The sequence below is a fragment of the Hemitrygon akajei genome, chromosome 17 (assembly GCF_048418815.1).
Source record: "Hemitrygon akajei chromosome 17, sHemAka1.3, whole genome shotgun sequence".
NCBI lineage: Eukaryota > Metazoa > Chordata > Chondrichthyes > Myliobatiformes > Dasyatidae > Hemitrygon > Hemitrygon akajei.
In genome coordinates this window covers 30,063,078-30,088,862 of record NC_133140.1, presented here as the reverse complement: position 1 = coordinate 30,088,862, position 25,785 = coordinate 30,063,078, and the positions used below count along the sequence as shown (strand labels likewise).

At 39.8% G+C, this 25,785-nt stretch overlaps 1 protein-coding gene across 4 annotated transcripts in view; it reads right to left on the bottom strand.

Moving 5' to 3' along the window:
- Positions 1-1,264: 1,264 nt before the first annotated feature.
- Positions 1,265-25,785, bottom strand: part of fhod1 (formin homology 2 domain containing 1) — a 305,371-nt gene continuing 280,850 nt past the window's right edge. For all 4 annotated transcript variants that reach the window (XM_073069862.1, XM_073069863.1, XM_073069864.1 and 1 more), the window contains 8 exons: positions 25,245-25,427; positions 24,517-24,636; positions 24,254-24,415; positions 22,752-22,942; positions 18,897-19,089; positions 13,170-13,323; positions 11,365-11,541; positions 1,265-3,261 (listed from right to left, as the gene is read on the bottom strand). In XM_073069862.1, coding sequence (XP_072925963.1) covers positions 3,179-3,261; positions 11,365-11,541; positions 13,170-13,323; positions 18,897-19,089; positions 22,752-22,942; positions 24,254-24,415; positions 24,517-24,636; positions 25,245-25,427 — 1,263 coding nt within the window. In that variant the 3' untranslated portion in view covers positions 1,265-3,178. The remainder of the gene's footprint in view (positions 3,262-11,364; positions 11,542-13,169; positions 13,324-18,896; positions 19,090-22,751; positions 22,943-24,253; positions 24,416-24,516; positions 24,637-25,244; positions 25,428-25,785) is intronic.

The following is a 25,785-nucleotide window of genomic DNA, read 5'->3' as shown; positions in this document are numbered from 1 at the left end:
TAACAATGAGGGGGCCAAACAGGGCTCAGCCCTCCCCCTCAAATCTTTGCAGAAAAATAAGTTTCATGGTTAAGTGTTTACTCATTCATCACATAACATGAATGACCACCACCACCACCACATCACAGCCAAAAAACTGTTAAAAACACATGCATGCCCCTGCAAACACTTGAAATGTTTTTGTAATGAGTTCAAAAGCTGCTCTATTTCTCCAAGTCAACCAAGTCCTCTGAACTGTCCATCAACTTGCCCTTCCATCGGTCAGAAACGAACTATTTCAAAAAGAGCCAGTTAGCCTAAATATTTGATAGAGGTGTACAAAATTGTGAGGGGTATAGATAGGATAAATGCAAGCAGACTTTTTGGGTGAGACTAATACTAGAGGTCATAGGTTAAGGGTGAAAGGTGAACTGTTTAAGGGGAACATGAGGGGGGAGCTCAACTAGTGCAAGTGTGGAACAAGCTGTCTGTAGAAGTGATGGAAGAGGATTCCATTTCAACATTTAAGAGAAGTCTGGATAAGTACAAGGATAGGAAGGGTATAGAGGTCTGTGGTCGTGGTGGAGGTAAATGAAACTAGGCAGAATAACAATTTGGCACAGACTTGATGTGCTAGGGCCTGTTTCTGTCCTGTAGTGCTCTACGACTCTATTTTCCCCTACACAGTAGAGAATGGTTAGTTCTAATGGCTTTAAGGTATCAGTGGATGTTACATTAGAGTGACAGAGTTATTCAGCATGGAAACAGGCTCTGCTGCCCAGGTCATCCATGCTGATCAAGTTGCCCAATTGATCTAGTTTTATTTGCTTGCATTTGAATCATATCCCTCTAAAACTTTCCTTTCCATTGTGGATGAAGTAGTTTGCAAATGTTAATAAAAGACATTGCCTTGTCAGTTTCCAATGCCAATCACTTAAGTGGCCTTCCACTGTAAAACAGTGGCTGCATTCTTAAAACAATGGTATTTAATTACTGCTGAAGTTTACATCTAAACATTTTAAAGACTGGTTGTCTTTTGAATCAACTAACTTCTAACTCTATTCTAAAATTCTTGGAGATAATTGTACTTCTGTAACTAATCTCCCTAACTTAAAAAATTATGGGAATATTTGCAGAGCCAAATTTCCATCAATCACGTCTTCTGTAACCTAGAGAGCCACCATGTTTCAAAGACTTATCCACAATGCACTAACAGTAGGCAAAGATAAACTGAAGGAAACATAATCTTCATCACCTTTGAGTCTACAAAGTAAAAAGCAAAGCATCACAAGAAAAATGTGAAATATTTAATTGCTGCAATAATACAAACATTCAAAAACAATAAAAATAAAGTTTATCAAAATACATTGAACAATCCTAGAGGACAATTGACTTTTTTATATAAAAAAGTAGAATGGTACGCATTTGTAACAGTGAATACATTGTTTAAATCTGCATGTTTGTTTACGTCAGCTTGCAAAACACTCAAGGAAAGGTGCATTTGGAGCATTATACATTGCAGTCAGAATAACTCTGCAACTTATAGTGGATTCCAGTTAATTGGTTCATTGATTAATCGAAGCAGCCATTTATTTGGGACAACTCTTAAAGAATAAGAACTAAATTGTTAAAATAACCTGGCTTCCCTTTGTTTATTTGGGACACGATGCTGCTTAATTGGGACAAGAGACTGTTACCGATCAGGTTCTAACTAGCATCAGCTGTGTGTACTTGCTTGGCTGTTAGACACAACACCATGCTTTTACACAGGAAAGCAATGAAGGCAGTCCAGTATCTTGCACTAGGTGTCTGTGCTAACTTTGACCATTTACAGTCAATCAAAAGAATGCGGCAGCAATGAGTCCTTCTGTTAGAAGTAATACATAGTTTTATAATACTGTAGTAGCACGGGTAGTGCTCTAATTTGTTCTGTATTTTATTCAAATGCACGATTTGTTACTCATTGAAATGGTAGTTTATCTTTGTTATACCTTTTAGCTATTTCCATGAAGGCTTACGGGGCAGCTGCTAATTGGGCCAAAAAGTACTGGTCCTGATGTGTCCCAATTAACCAGAATCCACCGTATTTATTGAGCTGTCACAATTAGTGGTTTTTAAAGTGTGATCTTAATACTGCCATAAAGATAAAGGTGACTTCCAAGTGCAAATTTATATCCAATAATATGGATAACACAGAGTGTGCTGGTCTGTGCATATCTGATATCAGATTTTTTTTATCATGCTACATCAAGACACCTCCAAATACACTTTTATTGTTATCTTAACAAACAAATAGACTTTATTCTTTTTTTGTTTTAACTACAATGTAGTGATTCATTATTATTCACTACATTTCTCCACCCTGTCAGTTGAAAATATTTTTATAACATGGTTAAAAAACCAGCAATTTTACAACATTAAAACACGGTTGTAGACAAAATTGTAACATTAAACCCAAAGTTAATAAATCTCTATAGTATTTAAAGTTTAGTGGCAAACCCTGTTGGCTCAAGGGGATAAAACACATTGGGTGAGCCATAAAAAACCAGAAGTTCAATCCCTGGTCTGGAGTCAGTTTGTTAATTACTGCCAACAGTGGAAAGAGTGGGCTCTCAATATCTCGACAGGCTAGTGCTTGCATAAAGAGTTTCCTCTAAAAGTGCACAAGTGCACTTTCGATGAGGACAGGGTCAAGCTGAGTTGGGAAGATCATCCTCCAATTGCTTTCCATCACAACTATTCAAGTTCATGCCTGTAAGCTACTGGAAAGTGAGCAATATCCAGAGGACTGTACTCCAGCAAGGATCACTGCCTTCAATAAAGTACTGAATAAAGATGTTTGGGTAAGGATACGAACGCAGGTTTTTATTTGAATGCTTATAACTTAGGCAGAAAATATTGGCTGGTGCTTAAATGGAGAAGGGATATTTATGACTACTTTGCCCTTCAAATCCATTACCTAGAATGAGATGGACTATTGACTTTTGTGAACGCTCTGAAAATGACTTATGTTCAATACAAGATTCTATCCAACAATATGTGAAGATAAGGCCCAAGTCCATCATAACAATTAAGGGTAAAGTTCCGGAGCTTGTCACAAATCTAAGAAATACAATCATGATTTCTGTATATTTTGTAGTTAGCTTAGATGTCTGAATGCTAAGGCAACAAATTTTGTTTCATCTGTATTCAAGTTGATTTACACTTCGACTTCTGATGCTTTAGACAAACCCAGTGCTTGGACTACATCAGGGGTCAGGCCACTCTTCAGTGTTCTTCGCACTGCAAAGGAAGACCAGTTGATATTAGTACAGAACAGCTCTGTCCATTACATTAGTTACCTGAGCTTAACTGCAAAAGTTACAATTTCAGAGCAATTCCAAATGGCAATTCCACTGCCACTAGAGAAGTAGTGATTATAGTTCTTGTGGGAGATATTATAATTAACATAGTATCTTGGGCAAAACTAGAAAAAATGTTTTATCTTCAGAGCTGACTAGTCACCAGTGGAAAATAACAATTATCTCCTATTGCTTAAGTGCTATTTAAGATACTTTTTTCTTTTATGAAAAGCAGGCATTTTGTGCATGAGGAAGAGCCTTCTTATGATTCAGATAAGAACTGGATATGGACCTGTATTATATTGAGAAGACAGAGAAGAAACTTGATTCTAATTACTGATTTCTTTGCTGTTGAGAATATCTGTTGAGAATATCTTCAAAAGCCTCTAAAAAGTGGCATCCATCATCCAGAACATGCCTTCGTCTCATTACTACCATCAGGGAACAGGAACCTGAAGACACACACTCAGTATCTTAGGAACAGCTTCTTCCGCTCCACCAGATTTCTGAACAGACAATGAACACTACCTCACCATTTTAACTCTCTTTTTGCGCTACTTATTTTGTTTTTTAAATCTTTCTTATTATAATTTATAGAATATTTTATGTAATGTACTGCTGCAATGGAACAAAACATTTCACAACATATGTCAGTGATAGTAAACCTGATTCTGATTCACGTAGCTCTGGAGCTACTGCCTGAAACTGAACTATTCACAACCTCAGTGCACTTTTTAACCTCAACTGAACTTACAATTCTATTTCCTTTACATGCACCTCCAACCTCCACTTTCTTTGCGACCACTCGACCCAACTACACCACATTTTTCAAGGTGATCTTCTACTTGCACCTGTTAATTAACACAGAACTCGCGCCTATTGCAACAGCCCCCATTCATCTGTCAATGTCGTAGCTTAGACTGACTCCTCCTCTGACAACATCTCAATTCTAACAAACAAGAGAAAATCTGCAGATGCTGGAATCCAAGAGTAAACTGTCGACGTTTCAGGCCGAGACTCCTGATGAAGTGTCTTGGCTTGAAACGTTGACTGTTTACTCTGTTCCATACATGTTGCCTGGCCAGCTGAGTTCCTCCAGTATTTTGTGTCAATTCTAGCAATTTATTTCCCTCTACAGATACTGTATGACCTGCTAAAACCCTGCAGCATTTTGTGTATGTTGATCTCAACTTTAACAATTTTCTCTGCTTTCAAATCCATCTCTGCTTTGTAAGGTCCTCCAGTCCTCTGAACCTCAAGAGCTTCCCCTCCCATATTTCTGCCCTCCGATGTATCCCAGAATCTCATTACCCTGCCACTGATGGCTATTCCCTGCCCAAAGTACCTCCAGTCCTTCCTTCATGGCTAGGTTTGAATTTTTCTTTGAATAATGAAGCACCTTGAGATACTTTACAACATTGAAGCACCACACAAGCCCAACTTATTTGTTTGCTCTATGGTTTAAGTCTATTAGGGAGTAGTAAATTCCAGCCTGGAGGTCAATGATCGACCAACTTTCTTTTCAGTAATGGCCAATACCAGAGGACATCTTTTTAAGTTAATGGAGTAGAGTTCAGGGGAGATGTAAGAGGCAGTTGTTCATTTTTTATATACACTGGAATGCACTGCCGGTGGTGGTGGTAGGGTTTGACAGCTGAGGCACATTCAAAGGACTCTTAGGTAGGCACATGGATGAAAGAAAAATGGATGGTTATAGGCTATGTATGAGTTACGATTTAGATAGACCATGGAGTAAATTAAAATGACAGCACATCATGGTCCCAAGGGCCCATGCCGTGCTACATATTTGTTCCAATGGCGTGAATACATTAGAAACTTTAATTCCAGTTGACGGTTTCAAACTGATCATTAATTGGTTTGCTCCAGCAGTTCTTATTAAGACATGGTCCTTTATAGAAAACTATTGTTATAATAATGCAATTGAAGTTTTTTGCACAATGAAGTCAGCATGTTACAACTGTAGAACTGAGTTATCTAGCAAAAGGTTACTTATTAAAGCGATTAAATAATTTTCTATCTTAAAAAACTAGACCAGTGTGGTAGCTAGTTACAGCATCCTGTGGGACTTTCCAATAATACCTTCTATGTCCTGAGAAATAACAGCAATATGAATAATGTAGCATCCAGACATAATCCACAGACTGGATCAAATGCTTGGACAGTGTAAAACAATAATACAAATGATTTATTTTGAAGCTATACACAGTAACTTGCATGTGGACATGAGAGGCTTAACCTTTCCTAAAATGAGCAAAGGAAGTGAAGGGAGAAGATAGTAGAGGAGGAGGTTCTGTTGTCTCTCAAAGAGCATTAAGGTGGATAAGTCCCCAGAGCCTGATGGGATGTACCCCAGGTTATTGAGAGAGGCAAGGGATTAGATTGCCGAGACTTTCATCAGTATCTTTGTGTCCACTTTAGCCACAGGCAAAGTCCCAGAGGACTAGCAAGTAGCTGATGTTCCATTATTCAAGAAGGGAACCAGAGATAATCCTGGAAACTACAGAAAAGTGAGTATCACGTTAGCGATAGAAAAGTTACTGGAGAGAATTCATAGGGATAAGATTTATAAGCATTTGGAAGATCTTGGCATAATTAGGGAGAGCCAGCATGGCTTTGTGAGTGGCAAGTAATGCCTTACTAACTTGATTGAGTTTTTTGACAAGGTGATGAAGGAGATTGATGAAAGTAGAGCTGAGGATGTTGACTACATGGATTTTTGTAAAGCATTTGACAAGGTCCTTCATGGAATGCTCATTCAGAAGATTTAGATGAATGGGATCCAGGGTGAATTAGCCATTTGGATTGAGCACTGACTTCTCCATTAAAGACAGAAGGAAATGCACAAAGTAACTTATTCTAGATGGAGGTCTGTGATTAGGGGTGTTCCACAGGGATCTGTGCTATTTGTGATGTATATAAATGACCTGGATGAAAACGTAGATGAGTAAGTTGGCAAATTTGCAGATGACATGAAGATTTGTGGCATTGTGGGTGGTGGAGAAGACTGGCAAAGAATACAGCAGGATATCGATCATTTGCAGAAATTGGTGGAGAAATGGCAGATGGAGTTTAACACGGCCAAATGTGAAGTGGCGCATCTCAGTAGGTCAAATGTAAAGAGAAAATACACCGCTAAATGCCAAGACCCTTAACAGTGATGTTGAGCAGAGTGATCTTGGCAAATGGAGTTTCATCAAGAAAAGTGTGAAGTGTTGTACTAGAGGAAATCATGTGGAAAGGGACAGTACACTTTAATGATGGAGAGAGCTGGTGTCCAAGTCCACAGTTTCCTAAAAGTGGTTGCACAAGTTGATAGGGTAGGGAAGAAATGTATGGCAAGCTTGCTGTTATAAGTTGAGGTACTGAGTCCAAGGCTTTATAGGAGTTTGGTTATGTCACATCTGGAGTACTGCATTCAATTCTGGTCACCTTATTATAAGAAAAATGCGGAGGCTTTGGAGAGGGTGCATTAGAGGTTTACAAGGATGCTGCCTGGACTAGAAGGCATGTGCTATGAGAAGAGATTGGATAAACGTGAATTGTTTTCTCTGGAGCAGCACAGGTTTAGTGGAGATTTGATAAAGGTTTATAAGATTACGAGGGGCATAGACAGAGTAGACAGCCAAACTAATTGTCGCTGCCGGTGACCCTATAGATTTGTTATATTTGCATGATGCGCCTTCACTCCAATAACGATTGCTCCAAAAGTCAAGGATATGTATTCAATCTTTTATTAGCAGATAGCAAACATACGATCTTGAAGTGATGAAACTTAGGTATACCAAAGTATAAGCTAAGCATAATTGAGTGTTATTGAACAGTCAAGCAAGAGATCCGACCTCAGTCAGCCTCCAGCTTCAAAACAAAATGCAAAGAACAAAGCATTAAGATGTCTTACTCCCTTTGATTTTATCCCATCCGCACTCATGTGACTAGCTACCATAATAAACGTGGAGCAGAGTACAGTGCCAACAGAGAACAGATGCATGGCTCCTATATTCCAGTCCCCTAATCATTATATTAGAATAATTACAACTATATGCTACAAAGACACAGGAGACATAAAATCTCAATATTTATATAAATGCCCTCTTTCTAGTAAGCGCTCTATCCCGGACTGTGATCTTCTCTTGACAAACCAGATTGTTCCTCTTGACTGTATTCAGGAAAATCTGTCTTGAACTGTTGCTGCCAAAGCTCATCCAAGTTTAAAACTGAGATCCCATTAACTGTCAGTTCTGGTCTCTTCTACCTCCATGGTCTCCTTTCAATGGTCTGTAAACAGTCCAGCCCAGCACTGTTCTGATGCATCATTAACACAGCAAATCACTTGCAACGGTTCCAAAGCCTTTGGCACATTCACCCCTATCAACAGCTCAATTTCTGAATCAATTTCCAGCAAATGAATATGCTTCAGGTGAGACCATTCCTGAAGATCTCTCTGATGAGGAACGTTCCTTTTGTAGATAGGCGTATGTTCTTGTGTAAACATGTAAGGCAGTTCACAGTAGTTTTCACTATCTAAGACAGCCACTTCCAATGCTGAAATGATGTAGCTACACACAACCTTTTCATGACTCATTGTACATAAGAGAATGCGTGTTCCCTTTCCTGTGCAGTTGACCCTGTTCATTATGCTGTATTTCCTTGATCTAAGAAAGCAAAAATAAGCACTGTCTTGTCACTCTTCTTAAGACTTCACCTGGAGTGGAATTATAGGAAGATTACAATCATGATCACCAGCCACTGTAAGGCCTTGAGATACCAAGGTGGTACTCACTGTTGTGATTGCTTCATTCGTGGCTTGTTTCGAATCTGCACCTTTTCATCAGCTCCGGACTCAGTTGCCGCTTCTCTATCCACAGTAGTGGCAAAGCTGCTTCCTTTCGCTTGAGAATGAATTTGTGATCCAATTTTGATCACATTACTACTTACAATAAAATTAACAGTCAGTGAAAGAAACCTCATGGTCGTGCCTTTCTTGCAGTTTACAGTCCACTGATCTCGACTCTTCCCAAAGTTTATTGGGCAATTTATTTACAACAATCCTCATTTTAGCAGGCATGTTCAACACATGTGTGTGCTACACATTTTCTATGGCACTGCAATAGCATGTAAGAATAACACTGTAATCTTGAAGAGCTTTCACATCTTCTGATTTGATATGCGGCCAGAAAAGAATCTGTTCCAGGGAAGGTTCATCACCAAAATGTTCCTGTAATAAAGTTTGTGCATTTAGATATCCTTGCTCTGGGCCAGCCCGCTGCCAACTTTTGACAAGCTCTCTAGGGTAACCTCCAATAAACTGTTCAAGAAAACAGTGATAATCGTAATCACCATAATCATCATTCTTACCTTCAGTCCTATTCTTGAGCGCCCTTGTAAATGAATGATACTGCAATGGATCACCATTGAAGATTTGAGTTTCTCTTTTAGGTAGAGATGCAAACATTGTTGTTGCATAACTATGCTTGTTATTTCCTTTTGTATCCTTATGGCCTCCAGTGCGGCATTTAGACCTTTATCATCAGAAATATGAGTGTAATCATACCGTAAATCAATGTCCTCAGAAGCAGCTTGTGCTATTGAATATGGCATAGGTTCAGAGTGCCTCCTTGGTGCAAGCTGAGAGTCAACACCCTGAACTACTTGTATGGGTTCAAATTTGCACTCATAAACATTTGAGCAACAAACATATCCACATTGACATTGAGTATGTTGGACTTTCTCTGTTCCATGTCAACATAGGACCTCTCCCCATGGTACTGTCCTACTGGCCATCTTGGCTGCGATTTCTTCTTGAAAATTAAGCTGCTCCATTTTTCTCTGAAGTTGCTCTTTATTTCTCCAAATGTGTTCTGCCTGTTCTTCCTGCTTTCTTCAAAGCTGTTTCATCTGTTCTTCCAGTGCACAATTATCCCTCAATATTTGTTGGCTTGCTTATAACTCAGCTTCCATTCTAATGCGTGCCGATGAGGTACCAGATGCACGAGTCACTCTCCTAGCAATAGTATGTGCTGCACACATGTTAGACACGCTGACTTCAGCCTGAACGTCATCCTGAAAGTCATCACAGTCACAGCCTGTTCTGTGACTTCATGAATATATACACTTCCTTCAGCAATGTGACCTTCAATACCACAAGAATCGAAGGGTCTCGGCCCGAAACGTCGACAGCGCTTCTCCCTACAGATGCTGCCTGGCCTGCTGTGTTCCACCAGCATTTTGTGTGTGTTGTTGTTTCAATATAACAAGTTTGTTTAATTTCTCTTTTAGTCTTGACTTTGAGGTCACTGTTCCAGCTGATATCATGTTGTTTTCCAAGTATATGAACCAGGCAAAACAATGGCAAATTAAATGCAGCATTTCAGTGGAACCAAGGGTTGTACTACTCAGGCACACAGTACTATACAACTTTCATTTCCCAATTGGATAGGCAACGCTGACCATTCAAAACTGTCTTTCAACCCCAAACACACAGCATGAACCAACACAGGGTTATTACTTGCTACGAGCTGCTCCAGGGTGTGGTGCTTCTAATTTCATGGACACGCCCAATTGCTGATGTCCCTGTGGTATAGCTGTTGAAAACCTTTGCTGACAGAATGCAGCAGCAAAACCAATTGCCGTTAACATAACCTACGGATTTGTTATACTTGCATGATGCATCCTCACTCCAATAACGATTGCTCCAAAAGTCGAGGATATGTATTCAGTAGTTTATTAGCAACCATACAACCCTGAAGCAATGAAACTTAAGGATACTCAATTGTAAGCTAAACGTAATTGAGTGGTCAGCAAAAGATACGACTTCCATCAGAACCCAGCCACAAGTAAACTGCAAAGAACAAAGCGTGAAGATGTAACTCATTCCCTTCGCTTCCATCTCAACCCAACTCATGTTACTGGTCACCATAAGAAACATCATAAGCACGCTATGCAAAATACAATGCAGGCAGAGACTCCTACACCTAGGGTCAAACTGTCTAATACATTATTATAGGGCAAGCATTTAAGGTGAGAAGAGATATGTGGAGTAATTTTCTTTCTACTGAGAGTAGTGGGTAGCTGGAATGCACCATCAGGGTTGGTAGTGAAGGCAAATAAGGCACCTGAACACATTGAGAATGGAGGGATACGGACATGAGTGCAAAAGAAATTAGTTTAATGGGTTTTTAATATCAGTTAATTATTTTGTCACAACATCGTGGGCTGAAGGGCCTATTTCTATATTACTTTCATTTTATGGGGAAAGACTGGAAAACCTGGTTATATCCACTAGTGTTTATAAGGGTCAGAAAGATTTTGATTGAAACTTTTGAAGGGTTTCACAGTTGTGCAGCTAACAGAGCTGCTTCCTGACATCTCCAATGACCCAGGCTTAATCCTGACTGCTGGTGCCAGCGTTCTGGAGTTCGTGTATTCTTCCTGTGAACAATTGAGGTTTCCACTGGTTACTCTGATTGACTCCCACATCACACAAACGTGGGAGCAACCTCTGTAAGCTGCTCCTGGTGGGAGGCAAGTGCTAGAATCGAGACAGAGGTGGAGAAGACAAAAGCATAAGAAAAATAAAATAGGTTAGGTTATGATTAGTGTAAAAAATGGTGCTTGATTATTGGGACAGACTTGATCAACTGTAGGACTTGCTTTTCTTTCTTCTCTATGAAGCTATGAGAAAAGATTGGATAGCCAATCATAGAAGGAGATCTGATGTTGGTGACCGCAGAAATGTTTTACATGAGGAATTAAATTAATTGCTATGGGTCAGTTCAAAAACAATTTCACTATTTTTAGATTCAAGTATTATTACCAAGGATGTGCCACCATGACTAGAAGAGGGTATTCAACAATCGCTGTAAGGTTTCATAAACTATCCCATCAGACAAGGAATCAGTCACATAAAAGATAGGCTAGTTTCTTTTACCAGGTTTATAAGCCCTGGGAAATACAGTACCTCTTCCTCTCTTCACCGTCACCACCTCTCCTTCACCAAGCAATTATTAAAGCCAGATATACTTACAGGATTTCCTGTTTGCTCTCGATCTTTTGCGTTCCTTGGGAGTAGATGCCCTTTGATTTGGATTCTGTGTGACAGATTTTACCAGGCGGTCCATGATTTCATCAGTAGCATCATCAGCTGGACTTGCTGCTTCATCTTTAGGGGTAGAAAGATTTGGTGGGCTGATTCGTCCAACAGCTGTAAGAGTAAAAGAAAACCCCATAATATTCAAAAATAGCTTCCACACCTGAAATGCAAGAGCTTCCAGTGATTGAAGGTGGCAAAAGCACACTTGCTAATCTGAAAATGTTCGGTCATTGCATTTAAATCACATATTATATCCATAAACACGAGTGAAATTCACAGCCCTATGCACAGGCTCAGTGATAAGCGCTACTTGAATTTTGTCTGTGGATTTTCTTTGAAGTTAATTCAATAGACCCCATTTCTTTACATTGTGTTATGGTGATCCATAGAATAATTGGTTTGATATTTTCCCCCAAAAACTGATCAAAAGACATTGACCAAATCACAGAACCCTGACTCATTAGGAGAGAGGGCTGACTGGGCAGTAAATTGGGTTGATCATTCACGGGCAGTCCTCTCGGGGTTCACAAGCCTGAGGCACTGGTGGTCCCATGGGTCACAGATTTTTTGCATGAAGGCAGTCAAGTAGATTAAATTACTACAGCTTTTGCTGTCTAAGGGTTATAACATGTTGGTAAATCTCAAATGATAGCATGATCTGGTTTGACTAAAAGCCAGACTCACCTTCTTCAAATGCAATTTAATAAATAGAGAACTGGTAATGGTCTATTTCTGGCTGGTGTACTGAGAAATATGAAAAGGTTTGCTTTGTGTGCCATCCAGGGAGATCATTCCATACACGTGTACATTGAAGTAGTAAAAATAAAGAAAAATGCAGAATGCAGTGTTGCAGCCACGTCGAGAGCATGGTGCGGGGCTAAAAAGATAATCAAGGTCACATCGTGGTAGATTGGGAGTCTGATAGAAGCTGTCCTTGACCTGATGGTACATGTTACCAAGCCTTGGTATCCTTTACCTAGTGGGAGATGCTGCCCGCTGGTGTAGTGGTATCCACACTGGACTTCGAGGTGAGTGGTCCTGGGTTTGAGCCCAGCCAGCTCCTTGCACGCTTTCCGTCTGTGATGGGTTGTGGGTCAAGCTAGCAACTCGGCCTTGTAAACAACAGACAGATGCTAATGTAATGGCAAGGTTGCTGCCCAATGCGCCACAGGGCACGGACAGGAACACCAACAACAACCCGGTGGGAAAGAGGAGAAGTGAGAATCACTACATTGGTTGTTTTACCAAAACAGTGAGAGGTGCAGACAGAGTCAACGGAAGGGTGGCTGGTTTGTGAGATACACTAGACTGCGTTCACAACTTTCTGCCATCTTTTGCAGTCTCATGGCAGAGCAGCTGCCATACCAGGCTGTGATACATCGAGATAGGAGGGTCTCTATGATGCATATGATGAATTGGATTGGACATGTTATAGATTGTTCTCTCAGTCAGGACCAATACGAGTAGGTGGGAAAAGGAGGAAAACAAGTTGCAAGGAAATGTATAGTAGCTGTTATGGTGCAGTACTAAATCCTACAGTTGTAAACACTTCAGCATTTTCAGTTATATCATCATTTAGAACTCAGTGAGCTTCAATTGCACAGCACGAGGATATGAAATACAACCTGAAAGTTGAGAGGTTTATATAGTGGAGAATGGTAGAGTGCTGTGGCGAGACACATACATTACACTAGAAAGGGATGGAGTCCTTCCAAAGAAAACAGAACAAATTTACTTACACCTATTGCCTCTGCTCCTTCGAGTTTGTGGCTCAGGAGTAGTCAAAAGATTTTTCATGTTTTCATGTGCTTCGTCTGCCTGCAGCTGGGGATCTGACAAGTCAGGTGCTTGGGTGCTCTCAGTACTACCGGCCGCAGTAGAGAATTTTGCCGTCTGTTACAGTTTGCAGAGAAAAACATCTCATTTAGATATAAATACCATGTTTCCACACAATACATGTTCCCCCTCACTTCCAACAGTTAACTTACATAAAGATTTATTTTGAGTTCAGACAGAAATCTACTGAAATTTTGTCCAGCATCTCTGTGGGTTATTTTAATAAGATTTTTGCCTGTTTTGTGAAGGAAGCACTTGGTTCTTGGTATGTTCAACCAATGCAAACCTACCCCTAACAAAGCCAACAGAATGCCTACCTGAATATCAGACAGTAAAGTAGAGGAGCAAGTGATCAAACAGCAGTGCTCTGTTCTCATTTCCTTTGTCCTGTGCTGGCTGTTAAGAAAGCCTGAGCCTTGGATCTACTACAGTGAAGGATGACTATGTGACAGAGGTATAAACCAAATAAAAATCACCTACATTTTTTCCATCTCAAAAACAGATAGTTAATGATATAGAAAAAAAAGTGATAAATTATTTTAAATTAAACAATGGGAAATGGACAAGAAAACACCCATACAAACTTTCTGAAGCAAAACAGAAGTTTAAGGTTGTTTTTTGCTGCATGTGCAGCATGAATGCTTACGCACGTAAACTAGTTAGGAAGTGCACACATTTCTTCCTCTTGCTCTAGTAAGAGCAAATTAGACTCTTTCTGGGTAGAAGTGCTAAAATGGATCATATCAGCTCTCTCATATGTTTTCCAGCACTAAAAATGGAAATGCATTCTTTCTGGGGCTTTTCTTCTCCCCCCCTCCCCCCCATTACATGCCAACATCCACACATCAGTGATTAATTAATGTTGTTATTCATGTGTTTTAAACAAATAAACAAATTAGTAAAACTATACCACTCAGAGCACATATCAGCAACTTTATAGTAAAATAACACCAACACAGTTTTAATTTGGATAGCAATGTTCCTTTGAGTTTGAAGCTTGTATTTATACTAATTGCTGAGAGGATGAGAGGACAGTGAAATATTTAATCAATCATTATGATAGGTTATGGCTCCTGCAGAATTAAAGATCTGTATTTTCAGAAGAGAGTTGTCTTTTATCAGATATGCATTTTGTGAGGACCCAGCTTCCACTACTAGGGCTGAACGCCATTTAATTCTTTACATCCTTAGTCAGGAAGAATGAAAAACATTTGACATGGTTAAAGGTCAAGTGTGCTTTGGTAAAATACATTTAGATAACTGAAGCAAATCAAAGGGTTAAAGCTGTTCAAGACTACTTCTTCAGTGAACTATACTCGCCCATTTACAGAAAAAAACGATGTTTTTGAGTCATTTTGACTACATTAGAATAACCTGGCTTACAGCAAAGAGGGATATTGTGCTATTTAGGGTCTAATTAAAAAAAGAAAACAAATATGGTGTGTACACGTGAGTTTTATAGACAGAAATTCCCTATGTGTTGCAGAAAAAGTTCAGATCTTGTTCCTGCCACCGCGACCTAGGCAATCACCAGAGGCCCAGTAGTTCAGATTTAATTATCTGGTATAAAATTACAGTTGTTAATGGAAAATTCAGTTTAGACTAAAGTTAGAATCATTTTCTTTTCCCTCTGAGTGTTGTGGTACATGCCTTGCTTTACAATTGTGGGAAAATACAAATACCTCCTGAACAGATTCAATTTGCCAACCTAGTCATGAGAGCAAAGCTCCAATCTAACAGGATGCTTCTCCTCAACTGGCAAAGAAGAAAAAACTCTCTCAAACAAATGAATAAACTACTGATCTCTTTCTTTGTTCCATTTTTTAAAGACTTTAGTTTATAGCCCAATTTGTTTTTGATTGTACTGTTCCCTCAAAGCCGAGACTTGTTAACAACAATATACTAATAAATTGATGAGTCGCTACATAGTGTTGCACCTTTACTCAGTCTGTTAAGTGTTGATACAGTTTTCTCAAATGTAACAGCACAAAAAATTCTTCCTCATCTTCAAAGTTCTCTAGCCATTTGGAAATAATGATTCTTTTCTACTCCGCGGCAGAGCACGCAGGGGCAGCCTAGGACAGCGGCACTGCTGAGTAACTTTGTGAATTCTGCAGTAGCTTTAGTATTGCTATCAATTGCTGAAATTTAAAATGAAGTGTCTTTTTAGTCCGTGATGTTGTAAGCTATGCTGGCGTGTTTTGGAAAGCAAAAAAAATCCATTGAAAAATTGTTAGCTGATGCAGATATAAGAAGTAAGTTTGATACATGGCATTTTGCATGCCCACTGTTTTATTTCGATGGCCTTACAGATAACCTCAATGCATTTAACTAGGATGTAAGAACAATGTAATTTAATGACTTCCTTAGCTTAAATTACAACTTTAGCCTAATTTCTGCAGAAGACTTGGCATTTAATATAGACCCTTATCTGAAACTAATTTTCTCTGATATCTTGTTTTTATTTTACACCATAACAGCTAACATTGCCTGGGTTCAAGAAATTTCCTCTGCCTCCTTTTTGCATCTCCTTAATATATTTGTAAAGAGTCCTTCAGTCCCACAGCAAAGATCCCGAATGTAAAGAAATTCCACACCTTACGAGATCCGAGGTTCAGTTTTCATGGTGTAGCTTGGTAAGGGGATGAGGGGGAGCTACTGGGGGACAAAGAAAGGTTGCAATCCTGCCTCAGAACAGCAGGCCATGCTTGTATCATTATTGCAAGTTTCTAAAGCAGGAACATGTCTTTTACTCAATTTGTGGTTACCAAAGCACTGCAATCTGATAAGGTAGCTCTAGCCACTTGAATATATATTCAAGTCCTCAAGAGAGGAAATACAAGCCCATAATTCACCACTTAGAAACTCACTTTGAACTACAGTCCCAGGCTACTATGTAGACCTCCCCAGTGTCCACCCAGAATTGCAGTGGTACTTGGGGTCTTCAAAAGATGATCTCATGCAGAGCAGGAGACCAAAGCCCTTGGAAACAGAGCACTTGTTGGGGGCTGACCTCCCACATTGCACATTCACTCCTTAGAATTGCTGTTAAGTCATGAAACTTCAACAGCACTTATCGGCACTTCCAGTACATTGGTTTAATTAATTAGTCAGTTGCAACTAAATGCACTTCAGCAAGGTGGAAGAGTTTCCTTACACGGCCCTTTCAATGCTAAACCTTCCAACCTGAAGTTCAATGGATGGGAACAGACAATATGCTGCTATTCTGAATTTAGTTGAGCCAGAAATAAATCAAGTTCAAGCTATACAAAATTTTTTCAAATTCAAAATTTGCACACCTTATTGCAAAATGATTGACATTGCAAATCCAGTTACTTTATGTGTATTTATATATGCCTTCTCTTTAATTTCCACAGGGAAACAAAGAAGATTTTCCCACCGTCTCAGTTCATGCCTCATTACTTAACCCGAAAACACCCAGAAACTGAAGGATTTCTCTTAAGGAAGAAAATGACTGAAATGGAGTCTCTGAGAAACTTTACATTTTGTCACTTCATTGAGTCTTGACCCACCCAAAAGTAAATCCCTCACTCAAAGCAACTAAGGACAAAGTTACAGATAAAAGCGCAAGCTCACAGTTTGAGATAGTGACCAGCTTTTCCTGTGCAACACGTACAACGCGCTGGAGGAACTCAGCAGGTCAGGCAGCATCCGTGGAAATGAACAGCCCTGACGAAGGGTCTCAGCCCGAAACGTTGACTGTTCGTTTCCACGGATGCTGCCTGACCTGCTGAGTTCCTCCAGCGTGTTGTGGGTGTTGCTTTCACCCCAGCATCTGCAGAGTATTTTGTGTTTAAGCTTTTCATGTGGCTGGGCAGAAAATAAGACATGAACACAAAGAGAGTCAAACTTCCCTCTGTGGTTGCTGTGACCTATGCAATTGTCATATTCCTCTCTAAACCTCCTATTATATTGTCAGACAGCTGTTTGTACCTTCCATTACTGGTACAAATCTGACCTTGAATTCTGAAATCTAGACTTAAAGCCATTCAACACAAAAACAGGACATTCAACCATCCAAATCTAGCTGACTATTAAACACCTCATTACACTAATTCTATTTCAGCCAACCAAACACCTTGTTACATTAATTCTATTTCAGCCAACCAAACACCTCATTACACTAATTCTATTTCAGCCAACCAAACACCTCGTTACACTAATTCTATTTCAGCCAACCAAACACCTCGTTACACTAATTCTATTTCAGCCAACCAAACACCTCGTTACACTAATTCTATTTCAGCCAACCAAATACCTCATTACACTAATTCTATTTCAGCCAACCAAACACCTCGTTACACTAATTCTATTTCCTTATTATTCCTATCAATTCCCCTAGATTCCACCATTCACCTTCTCAATAAGGGCAAATTGCAGTGGCCAATTAACCTACCACACATCTCTGAGGTGTGAGAAGCAACTGGAGCACCCAGAGGAATTGTATGTGGTCTCAGGTAGAACACACAAGCTCCACTCAGGCAGCACCAGAGGACCGGGTTGCTGAAGCTGTGAAGTGATAGCTTCCCGACTGTGCCACATGCCACCCCCACTAATTCAATCATTCCTCTTCAAGCCTTACTTTTAAACCAGCTCTTTCATCGCACCCTTTGGTCATCTGTCTTCATAGATTGGTGACAGTTTATGTTCAAAAGTGCTACCATGAAGCATTTGGGAATGTTTTTCTATGATAAGGGTCTTGTTCAGTCACAAAACTGCACCGTACCTAGTAGCCTTTTGGCCTATTGTATCAATTCAACTATAAATAAGCATTTTTTTGTAAGCCTCAGCAAGAAAGTAGGTAGAATCTCGACAGCAATCCCTCAATCTTCTTCCTTCTTTTACTTAGGTAAGGTGAAGAGCAGGGAGCTGCTGAGGCTGAACTGGGTCACTATGAAGTGAGAATAAGGTGATGCAAGGATGAGGAGTGAATCGTGTTTCATTTTGCATGATTCTGAGCTCCTCCAAAGTTGTTACAGCCACACCCATCCGGGCAAAGGGCATGCATTCCATAATATTCATACTGTGAGTCAACTCAGCAGAGAAAACCTAGTCTCTGATCTGCACAGTTCAGTCTTTGCATAGAACATCCTAATTAGCTTCTGGTAAAAGAATAGTGCTGTTCCCACCCATTATGTTGACTGGTTGAGCCTGACCTCTCTAGTGTAAAGGTTGGCTCTCTTAAGATGAAATTTACATTAATTCAAAGCCACAATCCAGCATTTACATCATTAACTATGCAGATGCTGGAAATCTGAAATAAAAAACAGAAAATGCTGGAATTACTCAGCAGGTCTCACAATATCTGGGAAAGAAAAATAGAATTAACATTTCAGTTTGCTGACCTGCTTTCAAAAATGCAGTCCGACTTGCTAAGAACTTCCAGTCATTTCGGTATTTATTTTACACTTTCAAACCCCTCTTGCCTTGTCCCTTAGGCACACAGATTAAATACACACCCGGCATGAGATTTATTTTGTTCAATGGACAAACAAACCCTAGCACTGTAAAAGTTCAATGCACGCAATATTACTGTGGAGTATTAAAAATGCTATTGATTTGCTTTGTAATACTGAAAATAGAAGTTCAATTCTTCCAAACAGACAAACCTCTGTGATCATTTTGCCCCGTGTCTTGTTCCTCTCTCGGTAAGCAGCTCGCTTCTGCTTCTGCTGTAGTACCCTTTCTCGGGTGGTCCGGTACTCCAGTGCAAATTCACTAATTATTTTACAGAACTTGGTAATCTTCAGCTCCCGAGCGGTGTTTGAAGGATGACCAAGGTACAAGAGAAAAGAATGGAATCTGCAGGAAATGTTGACATTTGTTAGGAATTTTTGTCTACACTTGATAAATAAAGGCATGATCATTACTTTTCCACCTAGTACTGTGATCAAGGCAGTTGCTGAACTACAGAACAGAATGGGTTTTACTTTCAGTAGCTGGAGATACAAAACAAGCCTTGGGCTTATCAGATTCCTCCCCCAGAGAGCATCAGACCTCAAACAGTCATCCATCATAGAATGTGCTACTAATCAAGTAGAAGGTGATTGCAGGGTCACAGGAATTTTCTTTTCAATAACCTGGCTGCGCAATCTATAATGGCTTAAGACAGTTATATATCTCTCATCAATGGCTTTTCATACAGTTTAATAGTTAATTAGTCGGCTGTTCCAAACATTCAATTGTCTTTAAGCTGACTAATTTTTTTTGATTATTTTACATTTGTAATTTCTGATCGCTTTTTTTTTTAAATCACTGGCACAGATTCAGGTCAGAAGTTTCCCACTACTACCAGGCATTTATGGCGACTTTGGGTAAAGTATTTGCTGCCAATTATTCCCAACTTCGGTAACCTGAATTAAAATAGCTTATGGACACTACATATAATGATGCATTCCACAGTAGCTGTAGGAAACTCCTTAAGTTCGCACTGGAGTTGCATCTATGATGGCCCAGGGTTAAATTGTCTCAACTCAGGTTAAACCACTGGAAGAACTGAGGACATCAGAAAAGGTGTGGAGAATGTGGCTGAACATATCATTAAAAAACATTTTTAAATTAAAGCTATGTTTTATTTGCTGCATATGTAGCAATTGAAAGATGGTCCACACTACTTTTATATCCAAGGCAAAGCATATTGTTTCTGGAAGAACTGTGCCATTGTGTAAAGGCTAAAAACTCTGATGAAAGTTTTTAGTCTACACTCATTCAGGACCCTTGTAAGTTGTGGATTGATGGGTCTTTCATCCTGTGTGACCAGACTACATTTTAAGCAAATGATTTTCAGAACATTCAATCACAAATAGCAAAAGTAGCAAAGGAAAAGCATTAAACTTCTCTGGCTCATGGGGGATTCTGGGTGAACCTGACTTACTGTAAGATGGCGGTGGGCTTGGACACAGTGGCCTTCAAGGGGCCAGCAAAAGGTATTATTTTCTTTTAGAACATCTTTTTTTATGATTACAACACTACTGGACATTAAGAACTTCAAGTACTGCAGGTCTACCCCATCGGTGAGTTGCTCATTAGCAGAGTAGCTGGAACTGGTACAGATTGTGTTGCTGCCTGCTACAGATAGGGGCTAGAATTGGTGCACGAAGGCAGTGTACAGTGTACACAGTGTGTCAGTGTGTGATTGTCTTGGACATTTTCTTGTGAACATAAGACCCTTTTGGACATTGGTACTGCATGTCTGGTTCACGGGTTTATTGGGGAGACTGAAGGGGGTTGGGGAGAGCTGCACGACCTCAGTTGTAGTTGGGATTAGGCCTCACGCCATGCTGTTGCCTGTTGTCCAGGAGATGTGATACAGGAGGCCATGTAGCGTGACATCCACATCGCACTGGGGCTGTCCGATCCCTTCGGTGCTGCCCTCCAGTGTTCACTGAGTGGAAGACAAGCTGAACGGCATTTATCTGCAGACTGTTCCAGGCTTGTTCTTGCCAACAACATCTATGGACTCAGGGACTTGGGCTATATTATATATTTTTTTGTGTGGCTGTATGTTTACTGCTATGTTACATGTGCCTTGTACCCTGTAAAACTGTTGGTACTGTGTTTTTCACCTTGGCCCCTTTGGCTGTATTCATGTATGAGTGAATGACAATTGAACTTGAACATTTTTGCTTGCCCTTAGTGAGCCTGAACATGCAGCTGTGGGTCACTGTTCTCTGGAACAGCCTGCAAGAATGCACTTGTGAACCACTTCATCCACCTGGAAGACACAGAAAACCCAAGTCCTTCCAGAAATGCTCAATTATGCAAATAAGGCTTTTACTTGCAACAATTTTCAGTAGAGACAGAAATGTAACTATGAATCACGAAATACATAACTGCATCCTTGGTACCAGTTGCCTCAGTGCAGGAGATACCACGCAACAGCACAGATCTTGCATTGCCTTGAAAAGGAAGGTGTCCTGGACTAACTTTTCTCTCGGGTCTGGTAGGTTTGCTCCGGCATACCACCCTGAACACATTCTTAACATCTTGCAAAGCTATTGTGTTTAATTGTTTCTTTTTCGTTTCATCCATATCCTCTCCCCCGTGTCTGAAGTCCTCAGTTGTTTGGTGGAGTTGAGTGCTGGTTTCTCTCCAGCAGTCTGGACAAATGCTGAACTTCAGCAGAGAGTATTCAACCCTGGGAGCATCAAGGTGCCAGTTCCTGTGGTCATGAGACGATAACACACAGAGGCAGAACTAGGCCATCGAGTCTGCTCCACCATTAAGGATGGAAATTTTGCCAGGGCTTCTTTCACTAACTGTGGAATGCATTATTATATGCATGGATTCTTCGCTAAACTTCATGGTTTAACACTTCACTTTGTATGAAGCTTTTTGTTAAACAGCTTCAGAATGGTCTCTATAACGATTTGTAAAAGGCAAGATGATTTTCCCCCATTTCTCTTACTCCGATTTACAAGACCCACCTCATACAAAGCATTAGCAAGAAAGGCATTGGATCCTTAACCATTATGGCTAAATTAGTTATTGATTGATTGATCAGCTCCCAGGAAGTCACTTTGCATGCAGCTCAACGTATTTCTAAAGCTCTGTACAACTACAGTGCTGACTACACTAAGGTGGTAAGGATGTTCAAGAGCTGTACGCTAAGCTATTGATGTACTGCAGTGCATGATAATTCCATGCTCAACTGACCACTAAGTAGGTTGAGACAGAGATGCAGATGCAGAGGGGATGGGAGGGGGAGGGGAGGGAGCAGCGAATGCGAGAGGAGAGAGCTGAGTAGAGAACTGGAGGCTGAGGCAGAGCGTAATATAGTGAGTGTGACACAGAGAAAGAGAGTGAGAGAATGGCAGAGGAGAAAAAAGACTGAAGCCATAGACTGGTGGGAAAGATATGCACATAGTTAGATGCAGACTGAAATCAATTTGGAGCTTTCATACAAAACATGTATTCCTTCAACTTTGACTTTGACTTGAAGCATTAATTTTTGGGACTAGGATGCCATGGTATTGGGTCAAAAGAAATTTTCAGGAGTGAGATGAACAGGTTTGTATTAGTTAATGGTTTCAATGGACTTGGACAACAGCTGAGAGAACTGAGTTAGAATGTACTAGGAGAAAAATAGCGAAGAATGACTTCCCGCCGTTCCAGGCCATTTAGATACACATCACAGCAGGATGAAAGAAACCAAGAGCAAATAGTAACAGAAAGAGTTAGATAGAGCTCTTAAAGATAGCAGAGTCAAGGGATATGGGGAGAAGGCAGGAACGGGGTACTGATTGTGGATGATCAGCCATGATCACATTGAATGGCGGTGCTGGCTCGAAGGGCCAAATGGCCTACTCCTGCACCTATCGTCTATTGTCTATAATATGGACAAATCCTCGAAGGTTGGTCCATGAAGCCTTACGTACATCTTCATTTTAAATTTAAGCTTTATCACAATACTTGTACTTTTACAAATTTTGGCACTCATGAGAACGTTGAAAACAAAGTCTGACCTGTTTATAATTCTACGATGTACCACTTTGAGGATTATAATCCTTTCTGTGCTGTCCTTTAGAAATTCTGTCATCTTATTTTTTAAGACAGGCTTTGTTTCATGCTTCGCGATAACCTTCAAGTGATCCCATGAAGCTTTGCATTTCCTCTCCAGCTGAACAAGACTTTCTGCCAGTTGGTCAAAGTCAACCTGTGAACAAACAGCAGAGGCCCCGTAATGAGAACAGCTTGGCATCACAAAAACACCCACAGGTCTCAGCAGAAACAGAAAGTAAATTCACAGTGCAAGAACAAAGCAGCTGGCAATAGCCCAGTAAATAGAAAACTTGGCCTTATGGTTATTAAGTAAACTGAGAAAGTTTTAATTACATACATGTGGACCAAAAATATACAAAATGATTTAATTTAGGGTCAATTTCAATTGCTTACATTGGGAAAGACAAGTTCTATTTTCTGATTTCATGTTATCCTCTGGTGTTTATATAACTGTGATTATTAATCTGTTTAAATTAAATGGCTCTTTATCAACAAACATTTATTGATTTTCATAAGACTACAGCTCAGTTAAGAGCTTTTGCGTTTGGTAGGGCAGAGAATCTGCCTCCTTCCTGGTTTGATTATTGGACGAGTACTGGATGCCACGGTAACATAGCAGTTAGTGCAAGGCTATTACAGCTCGGGCCGTTTTGAGTTCAGCGTTTAGATCCAGCGCTGTTCTGTAGGGAGTCTCTGTACGTTCCTCCCTGTGGAATACGTGGGTTTCTCCGGGTGCTCCGGTTTCCTTCTAACGTTCAGATGTACTGGACAGGCTAACTTGTCATTGTAAATGGTCACATTATTAGATTGTGAGGTTGCTGGGGTGGCGTGGGTGAAGAGCCTATTCTGCACTATACTACTAAAATAAATAAATAAATACATACATACATACATCGGGGGTGGGGTGGGCAAGAGCCTCAGTTCCAAAGAGATCCTTGACAGTACCTAAACCTGCTGGGGTGCATTTGGGGGTAAAAACTTGAAAATGGAGCCAGTGTAGTAAAGCATCCAAGTTAATAAAAAAAAGTTCAAAGTAAATTTATTATCAAAGTACATATATATCACCGAATACAACCCGGAGATTTATTTTCTTGAATTTAGTAGAAGGCAGAATGTAACAAAAAGAAATATCACACTGCTCTGGACAGAGGTCTTGTCCAGAGATGGATTTTATGTTGCATTTCAGAAGAGAGGGGAAGACCATGATAAGCGAAGGATGGTGGAAGGAATTCCGGATATGAAGCCTCGAGCAGAAAAAACATCACTAATCAGAGGGTTTAGAGCTCATTAGGATGACTTGAACATTGACCAAATAATGTGCCGTCCAGCAGTCGCAGTACTTCTGAGGTTGAACTAAGATAATCGATGACCCAAAGAAGCAGAAGCCCAATAGAGTACCTAACCTACATGGATCATGTTATTACGCGCTGAACCTCGCCACTGCATTCCCCTTCTATTTACTTACCTTGGCAGACCTTGCAATCGCGGCAATTTCTGAATACACATCTGTTGTGTCTGGGAAGTTCTCCACTACCAGGTTACACGTGTGATACAGCAACGATTGCCTCTGGATAGTATCCTTTACTTCAGATACTTTCTCCAAATAACTCAGTTCAAATCCCTTGGCCTAGGGGGAAAATCATAAATTGAACATGTAAATGTCAAGCACAGAATTATTTGGCTTTCAGATTGCAATCCCATCATTTTGAAAACAGAATGATTTCTTACACTGGAGTTATTCAGAAAATTTCCAATAGCAAGCAGAGTTGCCAGTAGTGATTTAAAGGTCTTATTCTTTGCAAGCTGCTCCATTCCAAGCTTCAAGTCAAACAATGGCTCGGCTATTTCCTAGGATAAGAAATATCAATTTTAGAAGTTTCCATTTAAACCTTCTCTTTAGAGGTAACTTTAAACAGCCAATCTGTTATTAAGGTATTAAATGTGCAGACAGAAACATTTGTAAGGCAAGTATCAAGCAATAAAGAGATTCACAAAGTCCTTGAACTATTCTCTTCTACTAGGACTGCCTTCCCAAACTTTAAAGCTGCATGTCCAATGTGCAAATGAAAGATTATCGTGTTCCATATGCACTTTGTAGTACTTAATCATCATTAACTACCACTTGCTTGTCAATTCAAATATTTCAATGTGGCTCTAAATCTACAAGTAAAGCTAAAATATAAACAGTTATATTCTGGAATTATACAGACTGTCCTGTATCTGCAAAATCAGCTAAAGTATATGAACATTAGGAATTCCATCAAGGCTGTTAATTACTTCATAGGGAATTTGAATTGTTTTTTGCTGTGCTTTATGATGTACTTATGGTCTTCTCAATGCAAATCATTTTCAGTTCTACATTCTGCAGTTCAATACACCTGCCAGAAAATTCAGTTGTCTAATTTGAGACTACAACTCTTTTTAAAGTTGTCATATTTCTTAGGACAAAGCTTCACCTTTTCCATGGCCTCATAGTCCAGTTTAAAAGCCCAGAGCTGCAGCCTTGCCTTGATCCCATTGATGGAGGCCAAGGTTAAAAGGAACTGCTCAGCTGAACCCAGGGGAACATCAGGATTTGCCAACTGAGCTTCTTGGATCTTCTGTTTCTCTTCCTCAGTGGGAACCATAGTCAGGATTTTCTGTAGAACATATGAGGGGGTTAGAGCACATGAGCAGTGGAAATCACAAACATCATAATACTTTGACTTAAAAATAATGCTTAAACTCCTTTAAGGAAATCTTTCAAATGGATACACACATTGAGTTTTAGTGATTTGACATTTTAATTTCAAATCAGTGAAACAGACTTGCATGGATATAATCTTCCAAGGACTTCCTAGTAATCATAAATAATATTTTAAAAGAAACTCAGAATATTCTTGATAGATTTACAGGGAATCAAAAAGGACTTTCTAAACAGAATCAGTGCAGTATATGAATTATGAAAAACCCATAAAACATATAAACTCAGATGAACAGATTTTTTTAAGACATGAT